At 48.9% G+C, this 16,193-nt stretch overlaps 1 protein-coding gene across 2 annotated transcripts in view; it reads right to left on the bottom strand.

Moving 5' to 3' along the window:
* LOC144952553 (uncharacterized) overlaps positions 1 to 16,193 on the bottom strand; it is a 61,964-nt gene that overhangs the window by 21,714 nt on the left and 24,057 nt on the right. For both annotated transcript variants that reach the window (XR_013640639.1, XM_078883006.1), the window contains exon 2: positions 12,957 to 14,113. Coding sequence is in view for 1 of the 2 variants with exons in the window: in XM_078883006.1 (XP_078739132.1) it covers positions 12,957 to 14,073 (1,117 nt within the window). In the remaining variant the exon portion in view is untranslated. The remainder of the gene's footprint in view (positions 1 to 12,956; positions 14,114 to 16,193) is intronic.

Raw genomic sequence — 16,193 nt, 5'->3', positions numbered from 1 at the left:
CCGTCCCTTGAGGAACCACCACCGTCTGCGATCCCACATTTAGGACCGCGATGAAAGGGTCCCCGTCCCCTCTTACGACGGTCTGGGCCGGAATCAAATGAGGCCCATTAACCCCGGCCCTAGACGGTCCCAGCAAAACACCCTGATCCCCTATGCCCTTAGCGAAGGGCTTACGAAGTTTCAGAGGCACTAGCATTTGAGCTCCCGGCGGCACACGAACAGTTTCAACGACGAACGCCGGTACCGTCGCGAACGCCGACCGAGCCGCCGCAGGGGATGGCAGGAACGCCATGCGCCGCCCCGATGGAAGCTCAATGCATCCTTGGTCGATCAAAATACGAATGGGCATTTTACCTAAGAAATCCGTCCCCAGCAGGCACGGAACCGCCAGCGAGGAGGAAACGAAAATCGGCCCCGACAATTTGATGTCCCCAATAGAAATTTGCGCTCGAATCTGTCCCATGATGCCGAGAGAGCCCCCGTTAGCGGCATAGAATGGGACGTTAACCGGCAGTAAAGGCCGGCTTTGTACGGGCAGAATATTGTAAATTAATTCCGAAATGATTGTCGCCGATGCCCCCGTATCGACCAAGATGCGTACTTCTACCCCGTCAATGTGTCCGACTACGGCCGACGACCCTGACGACGCGGCTACCACGCGATGGGCCAACACGGACCACTGTTTGGGCTCGATTTGAGTCCCCGCAGTGATCCGCGTTGGCCCCTCGCAACGCGACATCGGCCCCCCGTTTGTTGTGGTGCGAGAGCGTGCAACGGGTAGGTGCTTTGGCCAAACATGTGTGGTGCCGCGACTCGCCGGGTCATGTTGCTGGAGCTTGGGAGGAGGAGGCCCGGCGTCCCGTCGAGCCGTCGTCCCGCGCTGTCGAGGAGAGCGGCACCCCGAGGCGACGTGGCCCCGGACGCCGCAGTTGAAACACCGCGGGAGCCCCGGTGGAGACGACGGGCGGTTGAAACGGCTTGACCCGTCCCGGGCCGACCGTACTTCTTGCGCCTGTTGCCGTCGATGGTCGACGGCGAAGAGCTCCTCCGTCGGAAGGGTGGCTGCAGCCACCGCACGCCCTGCCGATGCCCTGCTGGCTTTCCGCCGCAGGGACAGAAGGTTGGCGTGAAGGAGGCGCGCCGCCTGAAGAGAGGTCATCTCGGCGTCCTCCTGTGCGACGACAGCGATGTCCAGGTCGTCTGCCAGGAGGAGTATTTTCTCCGTGACCATCGCGTCCACGCCATCGTCGTCCATACGGGGAAAAGCCGTCTTAGCCAGCGCTAGGAGGCTCGTCCTGTATGCCAGGGGCGACTCCTTCTCACCCCGCTTGCGCTCGTAGAACCGCTCTCTGCATTCCGCTGAAGGTCCATAGACCCCGGCCAGCAGCTGTAGTGCCTTCGGCAGAGTAGACCGCTTCTCTTTCGGCGCCGATGTGAGGGCGGCGAGCGCGTCTGCGTCGAGGAGCGCCGGCAGCGCGCAGAGGGCTTCATCGTCGGACCACCTTGCCATTTCTTGGTGGGCGATGAAGCGTCGCTGGAAGCCGCCCCAGTCGCCCTCTGCACCAACAAATTCTTTCAGCGGAGGCAGCCGTTGTTGTAGCGCAGCGTTCGCCTTGGACGTCTGTAGGCTGCTATCCCCGGGACTCGGCTGTGCGTCGGCGCGAATGGCAGATGGAATCGCCTGTCGCGGATGTGATGACGCTCCCTCCGCTGGAGATGACGCAGCTGTCCCAGCGAGAGCGGTGTCGGACCCAAGGTTGAGCCCGGCCACGCCCTCCGCAGCTGCCGTGACGATGGCGGGAAATTCAAAGTTTGAGTTTTCAGAAATGGCGGGAAGGCGCTCAGGTTGACGACTCCCCTCGCCCCGTGGTGGACCACCAGCCCCCAGCCGCGTGATGTTTTCCAGCGTGGCGGCAGCGGCGTACAGTAGCTCCGCCAGTCTCGTGAGCCAGCCGTAGCGCGTCTGGCTGCGGCCCCTCTTCATGCCGATGCCCCGGTAGGAACGCGTCGGCCCCCGGCTGCGCCATGTCTTGGTGAGCCGCCTCGGGCTCAACGACTTCAGCAGTGTCCTCCTCCGGTACTCTGGCTCGAGCTGTCTGACGTGTTTCCATGTCCGTAGTACTTCTGACACCAGATGAAGTACCGGTGAAGACGCTGGACACCCAGGTTGAGGCACACGTATATTTATTTCAGCTTATCGGTACAGGACAACACTAGAGGGGGTAGCGGCCCCCTCACCCGGATAACTGGGGATACCCCCTAGCTAATCTCACCTATCCCCAAGTCCTCCTCTAACGAGCTAGGGGAGGCTAACTGGCCCGACACTGGTGAGTCGGGCTACGGTCTCCGGAGTCCCAGGGTCTAACCCTGGTTCACGGAACCACGCCTCTGGCTCGCTCCTCTGCAGCCCTGACAAGGGCGGCGTCGAGGGGAGTCCAGGGCTCTAGCTAGAGGATCTTCACTCTTCCTCCTTCGTTCCCAGACTGAGCCCCGAGCTCTCTTTGTCCTCCCCCTTTATACCCCCCATCAGGATCACAACCCCCCAGGCTGCCTGATGCGGACGTCGCTGCGGGCACCCCCCCCGTGTACTCCCGTAACTCCGCCCACTGTGTTTGTTACCCATTGGATCGTATGCACTTACAGCCCTCCCGTAACAGCCCTACAGTAGTATATACTGACTGTAGCAGTATTGACTGACTGTAGTGGTATATACTGTCTGTTTTAGTATCTACTAACTCAATATAGCATGATCTACCAACTCGATAGCAGTATCTACTATCACTACAGCAGTGCATACCGACTGAGGTGGTACCTGCTATCACTACAGCAGTGCATATTGTGGTGGTACCTGCTATGATTACAGCATTGCATACTGACTGTGGTGGTAGCTTCTATGATTGCAGCAGTGAATACTGCTGTGGTGGTACATACTATTATTACAGCAGTGCATACTGCTATGGTGGTACCTGCTATGATTATAGCAGTGTATACTGCTGTGGTGGTACCTGCTATGATTACAGCAGTGCATATTGTGGTGGTACCTGCTATGATGAGAAGAGGACATATTGTGGTGGTGGTACCTGCTATGATGACAGCAGTACATACCGAGTGTGGTGGCACCTGCTATGACGACAGCAGTACATACTTTGGTGGTACCTGCTCTGATGAGAGCAGTACATACTGTGGTGGTGGTACCTGCTATGATTACAGCAGTGCATATTGACTGTACTCACCACTCACCCTCACTATTCACCACTCACCCTCACCAATCATCCTCACCACTCACCCTCACCACTCACACCTCACCATTCACCCTCACAACTCACCACTCACCAATCTCCCTCACCACTCACCGTCACAACGACCACTCACCCTCACCACTCACCATCACCACTCAAACTCACCCTCACTACTCACCACTCATCCTCACCAATTACCACTGACCAATCACCACTCACCCTCACCACTCTCCACTAACCCTCACCACTAACCACTCTCTCACCACTCACCCTCACCACTCACCCTCACCACTCACAAATCACCACTCACAACCGCCACTCACTCTCACCACTCACCCTCACCACTCACTCTCACCCTCACCACTCACCCTCACAACAACCACTCACTACTCACCACTCATCCTCACCAATCACACCCTCACCAATCACCACTCGCGCATGCGCAACGGCGTGCTTCGTCACGTGCCGGTCGGCAATAGTAAATAAATAAATAAAGAGAAATCGCACTAAATCGATAATCGGATCGATTTAAAGGCGACGGACGAAAAATTGGAAATGCCTATGTTCACCGCGGGGCACGGGACGTGCCTCCTGGTAAAATTTTTTCGTCCTAAACCCCACGGCCCGAGCGCCAAATCCCTCGCAAGCGAGCGTACACAGATGGACAGACAAGACAGACGTACAGACAGACAGACAAAAAGTGACGTTTATAGGTAAGAAGAGGAGGGGGGAGGAGCCAAGGGGGGCGGGTGCAGGATGGGGGGGGGGGGGTGGAGGCAGGAAGGTGAAGGTGGTAGTAAAGGGTGGCGAAATGGACGGTGGAGGGAGGACGAGGTGCAGGATGGGGGGCGGGGTTGGGGTGTGGGTGGAGCCAGGAAGATGAAGGTGGTACTAAAAGACGGCATCACGGATGGTGGAGGGGGAGACGCAGAGCGGGGGAGAGTGACGGTTGAGGTTTAACATGGTTAATTTGAATCCATCTTCTCGGTTGAAGTTATGTCTGTTTGTATAAAAGAAAATATATATTAAAAAAAATTGTCCTAATTATTTTTAATATTAATTTTTGGAAAAAGGGGCATAAATACAACAGGGGCCAGTACCCACCAAGTTATTTCGCTGTGGCCAGCTCAGCCACATTGCCGGGGGCTGCTGCAACGTCCCTGGTGTCTTCGACGGGACTTCATCTCCCTCCACATTGGCATCATCAGCAAGGCCTAAGGCGAGTCGCGACACATCACACACTCGGCTGCTGAATCCATCTCACCCATTTTGTTCGTTTGGTTTATGTGGCCATCGTGCATTGGTAAGGGAGGGTTCGGATTTTGATCGGGCCGATCGGCCGCTCCGACCGGGTCGGTGGTCGAAGCTGGCCCATAAAATGGTTGCCGCGACTATAGGCTCGTCCGCTGTTATCGGCTTGATAGAGGGGGTTGAGATCAGGATGCTTGTTGACACCGGTGCGTAGGCGACCATCATTTCAGAGTTGCTTAAGAACATCTTGCCCCCTAAATGTCGAACCATATGTCCTGTCAAAGTTCCGTATTTTGTCACAAATGGCGGCTCATTGGGCATCATTTAAAAAATTACAGCGGAGGTGTGCATCGCAGATATCAAATTGACGGGACCGGTTCTTGTATCGATGTTCTTTGCTATTCCTTGCTTGCTTGGGAATTATTTTTTATGGAAAATACCCCTGAAAATTTTGCCATCTCCCACTCGATTGTGCACAGCCAACGCTACTGTGCAGGCACTTGCGAGTAAGACCGTAAAGATTCCCCCGGGTGTGCAAATGTGGGTTCCCTTACGATTGCACAAGCCGCTGAACAAGGAGGTGACTGCGTGAGTAATCCTCTTGGGACCCTCAAATAAAGCTATTCGCCGGTTGACGTTGGTAGGGGCCCAGACTCTGGTATCCAACGATCAGGAACCGTTCATTCAGGTCCTTAATGCAAGGTTAGACACGTCGGTTTTTCAGGAAGGCACCATGCTAGCTCATGCGTCGCCTGTGCTTAGGAAGCATCGTTGGCATTATGGAGGCCGAGTCTAATACGCGGCCGATAAAGGATTCTGATGAGAAGTGGATGGATACACTTTGTTCGGAAAATGCGGATTTGTCCCAGTCCCAGACAGGGGAGTTGAAGGCACTCTTGCGTGAATATTTAGATGTTTTTAGCAAGGGCAAATTTGACATCGGCCGCACTATGTTCTTGAGTCATCACATTGATATGGGTGACGCCGCTCCCATCTGGCAGAAGCCCTACCATTTGAGTCCTAAGGAAAAATAACACGTGCGGCTGGCGGTTGATAAGATTTTGGCCGCCGATATCATCTCGCCGTCCACCAGCCCGTGGGGGGCCCCGATTGTCCTTGTTAAAAAGCAGGATGGTAGCTTGCGCTTCTGTGACTTTCGTAAGTTTAAAAAGATCTCCGTCACTGACGCGTACCCTCTTCCTCGGATGGACGATTCCCTAGACGCTCTAGCAATTTTGAGTCTTGACCTCCTTTCCAGATTTTTGCAGTTGCCACGAGATGAAGCCTCCAAACCCAAAACAGCCTTTCATACACCACAAGGTTTACTCGAATTTAATCAGATTCCGATGGGTTGTCACTCCACACCGGCTACGTTCCAGCAATTGATGTAACTGGTTCTGGCTGGTCTCCAGTGGGACTCGTCTCTGATATATCTTGACGATGTAATCGATTTCAGCTGTCCGTTCAAAGCGCAGCTGAAACGGCTGTGTGCTGTCTTACTTAAAATGCGTGCAGCGAACCTCAAATTTAAACCGCAGAAGTGTCACCTCCAAAAATCTGTTCGGTATCTGGGCCACATAGTAAATCAGGGATAGCGATGGACCCGGACAAAACCGCGTGTGTGCATTCTTGGCTGACCCCCGCGGCGGTGGGGGAGGTGTGGAGTTTAATTGGATTTGCGTCCTTTTACCGCCGTTTTGTCGCCGGGTTTGCCACGATTGCCAAACCTCTCCACGGCTTGATGGCTAAGGCCGCATTTGTTTGTATGGTAGACGCTTTGAGGTGCGCTCTGACCATGCAGCGCTACAATATGCGCTGCGTATTGAACAGCCATCTGTCCAACTTTAAAGTTGGTTGGAAGTCCTCCAGGACTATTCATTTGATGTTACTTATCGCAAAGGCTCCCGGCACACGAACGCTGCCGTCCTGTCGTGATTACTAAAGAGCGATGGGTGCGCGTGTTTTTTGGGTTCTGGGCACTGTCAGCCACCCAACCGAGCACTCGCCCCCTCCTTTTGCAGCGTCGGCCGAGGTTGGAACCTGAGGTAGCCGATGGTCCGGTGGCACGTGATGCCGTCATTGGGCTGGACCACGAAGAATGGGGGTGCCTCCAGGTAGAGGACTCTTCCCTGCTTAAATTGCGGCGCCATGTCAAGGAGGCTGATGGGGGCGAGGATCGACGGGGTGTTGCCTCTGTCATTGTTGGAGGCAGATTACTCATGCATTGGGATGAAGGGTTGCGCTGTTATAACATTGTTGTGCCCACTGCCCTGCGGGGTAAGGTCATTTGGGCGGTACACGAGTGACTGTTGCACCTGGGTGTGCATAAGACGTTGGCCACACTAAAGCTAGACTTCTTCTAGCCTGGCATAGCAGATGTCGCTAATTTGTTGAAAGGGTGTGGATAGTGCGTGAGGCAGAAACCGCCGTCAAAACCCTGTTGTCCACCGTTGCAATCGATTCAGGTCTCCTGCGTAAATGAACTGGTTGCTCTGGACATCCTTGGTCCATTTCCCACTACCCCTCGTGGGAATAAGTATTTGCTAGTGGGAGCCTGATATTTTTCACGATGGCCAGTGGCCTGGTCGCTCCCCAACCAGTTGGCGGCAACGATCATTGAGGCATTCCTCAATGGCTACGTAATGGACAAGGGTGCTCCCGAACGTCTGTTGACCGATGGAGGGCAAACATTTTTCTTTGAAATTGCTGCACGAGGTGTGCAATTTGTTGGGAACAAAGTACGCACGTCACCATACCACCCGCAGACGGATGGCATGGTTGAGCGGCTGCACAAGACTCTGACCTCCATGTTGAGCCATCAGGTCACGCATCCAATCGATACTCACCGTTGTTTTTAATGTACGGGAGGGAACACGACCAAATAAGGCTAAATAAAAAAATTCTGACTCCGTGCACTTTACCCTTTAGAAGCTTTCCGAATCGTGGGAGGCTTCCAGAGTAAATTCCAATTCGCGCCAATTGGCAAATGAGCGGCTAAGGGGTTCGCGTACTTCCGCACATGAGTGGGTGCCAGGGGACAAAGCCTGGTTGCACTGTCCACAGGAATCGGTGGGTACGTCGCCCAAATTGTTTAAACCCTGGAGGGGGCCGGTTGATGCGATTCTGGTCGTTCGACCAGTGTGTTCAGATTCACTTGGGTCAGCAGAGTTGGTTTGTACATCCCTCACACCTCAAGCCTTTCATCGCTCCTCGTGAGTTCGTTCCATCTCCACACCGCAGAGGCCGAGTGTCAGATGTGTCCGGCTAGCTGAGGTGTGTGCCCACTGAGGTTGGTCCTCTGCTGAGTCATGTGATCCCGTCCTCAGGTGCCGTGCGTTTAACGTCCCCCGAGCCACCGCCTGCGCTGTCTCCACTGTATTCGGGAGAGTACAGCCTATCCGCCCGGCCGACTGCTCTTCGTGAGGAGCCAGCTTCGACGGGACATTTGCATGTTCCCCCTTGGACCTCCAGGGAGAGCGAGTCCACCTCCCCTGGGGGTCCGGCCACAAGGACTCGATCAAAAACTCTTCGGTTTTCGTGATCCCCATGTACCCACACTTCTGGCCTTTGTTGTGCTTGCGGGTGTTGTTACACGGTGAGGGTGGGAGATGTTGGTGATGGAGGGGGTTCCGAGCGTTCGCGTGTTACTGCGTTTAGTTCTCTTCCCTTGTTGCCTATTGTTCTGTACGTTCTACGTCCTACAGTCTCCAACACGTGGTCCGGGACCCAAGCTGGGGTCTGGTCCAGTGTAGCAAGTTACCGTGTAATGAGTGCAGTTAGCCTGGTGGTCCACCACCATAGGTTATCCTGTTAAGGGGCAATTAACCTATGTGTTGCCTCCAAAGAGTACGCCTGCGACTCAGTTGAACCCACTACACAATAACAAAAATGTGTATTTTAAGAAAATTATGCAAATTTATGGAATTCTGTAAATGTATGCAAATAAGGCTCGGCTTCGTCACCTCAGGTGTATTACCAATCGTGATAATACAATGATTCTCGCTTAAACTTTAACTGATTTTGTTTTAGTGCAATTCTATCAGGTCTCAGAATTCAGATCTCACAAAAGGGATAGTTATTATAATATAATTACGATTATTATGCATGAACTTAGGAGGAACCACTCAGACTCTATGTTTAGCAACTTTAATATCTAAAAACTCTAATATGTGAACACACTTATGGTCGGAATTGTCAACACCATACTTCTGAAGATGTTCTACTCATTGATCCTTACAATTAACCCTCAATGGTTACGTTTGTTAAAACTGAGTAACAGAACAATAGGTTAACTCCTCAGAGCACCGCGATCATACACGGCGATAGGAAAAGTCCTTGACAAAAAAAGTACAATATTCATACGAAACGTGCTAAAGAAACATGTGCCCAATGGCAAAAATAGACATCAATGAATTCATTGGTAAAATTATGCAATTAACTAAATGTCTTGAAACAATAGTGTGAGTGCTTATCAATTGGCTAATGGAACATCAATGAATTCGCAGGCAAGATTCTGTGATCAAAACACAATAGTATTCCTGTGAGATGCTTATGTTTAGTGTCATCAATGAATTCATTGGTATGGTTATGCAATTAACAAAAACGACTGCCAAATACTTCTAAACGACCGTATTCATAGAACTCAAGGGACAGAACAATGCTTTTCATGATCAGCTAATAGTAAATGCACCACCTTGGGATGGCAACCCTTTCCAAAACACAAAGGTAACATCTTGGAGCAACATTATTAGTACCAATATGTGCGTTGTGTGTGTGTGTGTTCTTGCTAACTGTTGAGTAACCGGCTTCCAAAGTGCTGCATTTCTTGTACCTAAAATACCTCAGGTCCTCAGAAGTGGCGCTGGGTCTAAGTGTGTCAAACACAAGGCGCTCTTGACTGCTTCGTCAGTCTCTCTCCACTGCTGGGGTGGTTGCCGAGTCGGCACGCTGGTCACGATATCGGCGGTGCTTGTGCGGGAAGGAATGATGGGTCCGGCTCGGTCTGCGTCGATGTGCGCGATTATCTCGTCACCAGACACCGCTCTCAGCTCGTCCGCTGGTTGCCGCATGTCACCCCCCTTGGCACCAGACACTGTTGATCCTTGTAGATTTTGGAGCGACTTGGAGAGACAGCACCTGTCGTCTCCCCCCCCCCCTCTTCAAGAGTCCTCTTCCAGTTGTCTGTACGACTCGTGCTGCAGAGGACACGCTACAGATCAACTAAACTTCGCCTGTGGGTTGCGATTTAAAGGGGCACTCTCATGAATAGTGGTTGCACCAGTTTTCCCTCGAAGGGTTGACTTTGATCGGAGCACAATCGGAACGATTGTCACTATGATCGTGTTGACTGTACACAGCGACTTCGCCACCGGGAATAGTAATGCTACGGCACTCTTCCCCACGTTTGTATTGTAATACTGCAAGCACCAGCCTTGGCTGGCAGCCTCTCTCAATGATGCAAAAAAATACTCTCCGTGATGCGTGGCTTCTGCCGATGCAGAGCTCCCTATGAATTTTCCAGTCACGAGGGCAATCCCAGGAGCCTGCCACTCACAGTACTTCATCTTTCGTATGGCATTGTGGAAAGCAACAGTTTTATTTTTAATGATCGTCATAAATGAATGCAAAGGTTCCTCATCCAGTCCGATGATGTGGTTGACAATGTGGATTTCGGCGATACCGCCAGGATGTGCATGGATGGAGCATTCATCGGTCATGTGCTCGATGGTTTGGATTTCTCCACAGTAGCAGTTAGGTGATTCTTTGAGCAGTACTGATTAATGTTCTTGCGTTCTTGCTTATCTGAATTTTTCCACCTCAGCCTTTTTCTTCACAAAGGGGTAGCTGTTTGCCTTTTGAAGTCGCATGGGCTGTTTGTTGTCCGGATGTCTATATTACCGCCATGTTTCCATTCACATTTTGGGCAGCGTTCCCCATGCTCCCATCATGGGTTGGAAGCGTTAAATTTTGCGGTCTCTCAAAAAGGGGCACTGACGTTGAAGTCATGACCTATTGTGCACGGGTGTGTTTGCTCTCGCCATGTATTTCATCCTCTCATCACGGGTTGAAAGTAAAAAAAGTATACTTATAGCTTGGAAACGTACCACTTTCTGCAGTTTTGACTCTGCAAGTGACTCAAAGTACCTTTTGAGCAGAGTTCACAGCACTCACGTCACGGTTTGGAATTCTTGAGTAGTATTTGATATATTAGGGGGAGGCCCCTCCTGAGGTTGAATATATAACTAAGCTTCACACCTTACTGTTGTATTAAAAAAACCCCAGTCAGCTCATAATGATTAACTGCACTTCGGTGGATTTCACAGTCCAAGGGAGGTTCTTGACCCCTGCTGTTTCCGTCTTATGTTTGTTTTATTATGGGTTGTTTCCTTTATGGCGGCCTTCTCTTGAAGGCAACCGGGGATTACCTGCAGAATCTCATTAGCCCCCCTTGGGTTTGCCGGTTTTTTTTATTACATTTTATGACTTCCCCAGCAGGCTTGTGAGTAATTATCCTCTAGCTGTCTTGTGCGGCAAGGGAGGAGGCAGTGGGGGGGGGGGACTCACCCTTTCCGTGCCCCAGTGCTACATCCCGATCAAAATTATTACAAAATAGGCAGATTCACTCTTAATATAATTTTTTGGAAAAGGCCTACAGTTACGATGGTACGACTTGCGATATTTCGATCTTACGATGGGGATACGACAAAATTGTTAAATATTTTACATTTTGCGCGGCAGGCAAACGCTGCAGCGTACGAGGTACGATACTATACTTTATCATCGCCATCCTCTTCCGACAACGAAGTTAATGTAGCCATCAACAACCGAACATCGTTCAAGTATGCAGACGGACAGAATCTTGGCGAGTACAGTACAATATACGTTACAATACGTTCAATGCATGTGTAGAGGAGTAGAGAGTAGTGGCGTCGTGTGCGCTGTCCAGTGCGATGACGTCAAGGGACGTGGGGTCACGCGCGCTGGACAGTGCACATGACGTCACGTCTCCTAGGGTACTTAAGGGATACCCCGTGACGTAAGCGGGGTCACTGTGGGAACGGGTAGAGTAAACAGGGTGAAGAGGGAACCAGGGATAGAGAGAGGGATCGAATAGGGAGTCTGGGGAGAAGCCGGTGGTAGCCGTAGAGGTGCTTCTCTCTCTGGTCGGTGGAGTCGGCAGAGTCCACGATCCGACACGAGAGAGAGACCGGAGCTAGCCGGCAGGGACCCGGACTCAGAGTAGCACCCCTAGCCCCTGGGAGTTGTGTACCCTGTGTAATATTGTAACAGCTTTAATAAACCCTGGCGAAAGCCCTTAACTTACCTCCGTCTCCGAGTACGTCCGTCGGAACTACTCAACACATGTATGATACATAGCTTTAGCGATTTCATTTTAGGGTTACCATGATACGATACATACGTTCAATGCATGTTAAAAGTTTTACAGGTAGGAACAGTTCCACACTGCCCACCAGGGATTATTCGTTTGTCTGTCTGTCGTGCATAGCCACGCCCTCGATTTGTATTTCATGGAGCGCTTCGGGCGGGCTCAGCACCACGTGACGCGCCGCCCCACGCAGCTTGCGCCGCGTGACAAGGATCGCACGAATGCGCTGTCCAACCAAGTTCCTACCTGCCCACTCCGAAGGAATGTTTATAGCAGATAGGATTTTTCGTGAAAAAACTTTCTATGAAATTGCAGTTCATATAGGTAGGCTAAGAATTTACCTTGTTTTTTATTTAACATTTTACTGTGCAATACAGTATTGTTATTTTTCGATTTAAAGCTTTCGTGACTGCAGGGATTCATATTCTTGGTTCTTTCGGTAAAGTCACGTAGAAGGGAAATAATAAAATAAATACAATTTATGTTCTTTTATTATTATTTCCCTTCTACGTGACTTTACCGAAAGAACCAAGCATAGTATTGTAATTAATAAAAACATACAGTATATAGTTTATACAGTACGGTACTGTAAATTGCTCTGTTTTGCTAAATTATCACCATTCTTTAAGACTCCTGGGTAGGCTAGGCCATCTTCGACTTACGATATTTTTAACTTACGATGAGGTCGTCCTAACGCATCTCTATCGTAAGTAGAGGACTACCTGTATATACAACATGCTGTTCAAGTGTTTGTGATGAGATGTGATACAAAACTCCGAGTTGCTGAGGCAATTAAGCAAGCACCAGATAAATGCTAATATTATTATGAAAACATTGTGAATGCTTGAGAGCTTATTGGCTCTGACTCCTGGATAGAGATCTACCCAACCCCCAGGTCCGCAAATACTGGCCGCTCTTACTTTGCAGGTTTGAACCTAGAAATTTAGTGTTCAACTTCACATTCTTTTCATTAAAAGGCCTTAATTGTCTCAAGATTACACATCTACATGGACTCTATTTGACTGTATTGTCTAAGAAATCCACCCACACCTCCACTTTCACAAACTGCTGGGAGTTACCATGCTCTGCTTCACAGTCAGAATTCTCCTCCTGCTTCACGTTGCCTCCATCGATGTGAAGGTCTGATTTTGGAGTTGAATCTTCATTTTCACATTTTATCGTCACTTCTTCACTCTTCACCATTACTTCTTCACATTTAACCTTCACTTCTTCGCTCGTCACCATCACTTCTTCACATTTCACCTTCGTCTCTTCAAATTTCACCTTGATACATTTCATAGTGTCCAAGCTGGAATTTACTTCTGGTTCTTTTTTCAGGAGGGATGGGCTCATTGCAGCACTTTGACTTTCACAAGTCGATTGCAGACTACACTCCTTGGGGATCTTCTGATGCGTGTGTGTCCTCTGGTGTCTATGAAGAACTGATGGCCAATCAAATGCCTTCTCACACGCAGTGCACTTGAAGGGTTTCTCTCCTGTGTGTGTTCTCTGGTGTCTTTCAAGCTGTGATGAACCTGAAAATTCCTTCCCACACACACTGCACTTGAAAGGTTTCTCTCTCGTGTGTGTTCTCTGGTGGGTCTGAAGAGTAGATGACTGTGCAAACGCCTTCCCGCACAGAGTGCACCTGAAGGGTTTCTCTCCTGTGTGTGTTCTCTGGTGCATTTTAAGATAAAATGAAACTGAAAATTCCCTCCCACACACACTACACTTGAAGGGTTTCTCTCCTGTGTGTGTTCTCTGGTGCATTTTAAGATAAAATGAACTTGAAAATGCCTTCTCACACAAACTGCACTTGAAAGGTTTCTCTCCTGTGTGTGATCTCTGGTGAGTCTGAAGAGCTGATGGCCATGAAAATGCCTTCCCGCACACAGTGCACTTGAAGGGTTTCTCTCCTGTGTGAGTTCTCTGGTGTTCTACAAGAGCAGATGAACGTGCAAACGCCTTCCCACACACACTGCACTTGAAGGGTTTCTCTCCCGTGTGTGTTCTCTGGTGTGTTATAAGAGGAGATGAATGTGAAAACGCCTTCCCACACACAGTGCACTTGAAGGGTTTCTCTCCTGTGTGAGTTCTCTGGTGCTCTGTCAAATGTCCAGAATGATCCGTGCTGTATGCACGCTGGTCGCATTGTTGCCTTTTTGCATCGAGCTGCGCCGAGTGCCTTTGCTCCATCAGACCAATTTTGCAGAGGAAGCGACAGAGGAAGCGTCAGCTGCAGACAGAAAAAAATATCCACACCATCTACGTCAGTATCAAGGCAGAGGAATGAATACATACACAGTCACATGTGAATTACACGTCTAGACGTATTAATATATTCATAATATTCCCCAATTCATCACATGGGCTGTTAAGGCTCACAATGAGGGCAAGTTGTCAGAAACATGCCCGGAAGCCCGAGTATCTTCAAAGTGAATGTTTACCCAAAACTCCAAGCACACAATTTAGGCTGTCTAGCTACGAAATGAATATTTATTTAAGAAAAATTCAGCTAACATAGCAAAGGTTGTTGAAAATAATACTACTTGTATTTTGAAAAAATGCATAAATTAATATTCTTTGGGTCTTTCGGTGAAGCCACGTAGGCTTTCGCAACCAATATTATTCATAATATAGGTTTTTGGGTCAGATCGCGTTATTTATAAATGTGTCGTAACCCTCCACCACTCGACACGGCCAATCAGCAAAAAATGTGTCACGTTTTTCAAAGGACAAATAGTTTACTTCTTTAGCCCACCGGTGTGTTGAAGAGAGAAAGCACATTTCAAATTTTTGAGTACGACGTTTCGCTGGTAATTGCATCCAGCATCATCGGGCAATTCGCCAGAATGGTGAGGCTCTGCTCTTGCTCCCGGTCTTAAATAGAGCAGCAGCAGGGTGACGTCATAATTTAACTCATCAGGTGCAACGATTTGAGGGGGGGGGGGGTAATCAGGCGATTGTTACGATGTGAGTTGTAGATTAGTAATCAGTTGTAATGTGTTATTGTAATTATATGCTACGTTAGTAATCCGTTAATTAGTATTTGTTTCCCCTATAAGGAATTGTAATATGTATTATTTAATAATACGCTTCCAGGCCGCACTAAGCCTGTAACTGTCTGAGCGGTTAAAGTTATTTCTGTTTCTCTCAATTTCAATGGATTTTTTAATTAATTTTGTGCCAGTAGCAATTAGTTTTACACAACACTTCAACGTTATCAAAATCAATTGAGTGTCCCTGTTGGCAAGCATGTTATGCCACTGCCGACAGTTGTGTTTGAGATAGTTTAATATTTATTTGGTGTTCTTTTAGTCTTACACTAATGTTACGCCCCGTCTGTCCAATATAGCATCTGCCACATAAACATGTAATCCGATATACACCTTCTGTTGATAATTTAGGTAATTTGTCTTTAGTGCAAGTTACTAGTTTTAGAATTTTATGTACTGTACCAAATATTACTGTAATGTTTTGCTTTTGCAAAACACGGGCTAATTTGTCAGTTACTCCTGAGATATATGGTATTTTAATTGTTTTAACAATCTTATCGATTTCAGCAGTGTTGCTTTGCGATCGTGATTTGGCATTTAGTGCTGTTAATTTGAGCATTATTGTACCCATTCTGTCTTAGTGCTTCTTTAACATGTTTAATCTCTCACTAGACTTTCACAATCTGACACTGTTTTAGCCCGATGTATGAGCGTCTTGATAAGAGAGGATTTCTGAGCTGGGTGATGATGCGAATCTGCATTCAGATAGGCATCAGTGTGCGTTTGCTTTCTGTAAACGCTGTGTGTTATTTTACCATTTAGGCCATGTCCAAGTTAAATATCCAGGAACGGGAGTGTGTAATTCACCTCCATTTCCATGGTGAACTGGATGGCTGGGTTTTGTGCATTGAGATGGTTTAGAAAATCTTTAAGTGTATCTTTACCATGTGGCTAGACAACCAAAGTGTCATCCACATATCTCAACCAAAAGGATGGTTTTAATGTGCTCGGTAAGTGCTCTTGTTTCAAAGTTTTCCATGTACAGATTTGCTATAGCAGGTGATAAAGGAGAGCCCATTGCTGCTCCTTCCCTTTGTTTAAAGAAATCGCTTCTCCATAAGAAGTGTTATTTAAACAATGGTCAGCGAGTTTCGGAATATCTTTTGGTAAACCTGTATTCTTTACCAGTGTATCAAGTAATTTAAGCGACTTGCTCACTGGAACCTTAGTGAAAATCGAAATCACATCAAAACTCACCAAAATATCATTAGGGTTAAGTTTTATATATTTAATCACATTTACAAGATGTTCTGAATTTCT

This window comes from Lampetra fluviatilis, chromosome 68 (genome assembly GCF_964198595.1).
Source record: "Lampetra fluviatilis chromosome 68, kcLamFluv1.1, whole genome shotgun sequence".
NCBI lineage: Eukaryota > Metazoa > Chordata > Hyperoartia > Petromyzontiformes > Petromyzontidae > Lampetra > Lampetra fluviatilis.
This window is presented reverse-complemented; position numbering and strand designations above follow the sequence as displayed.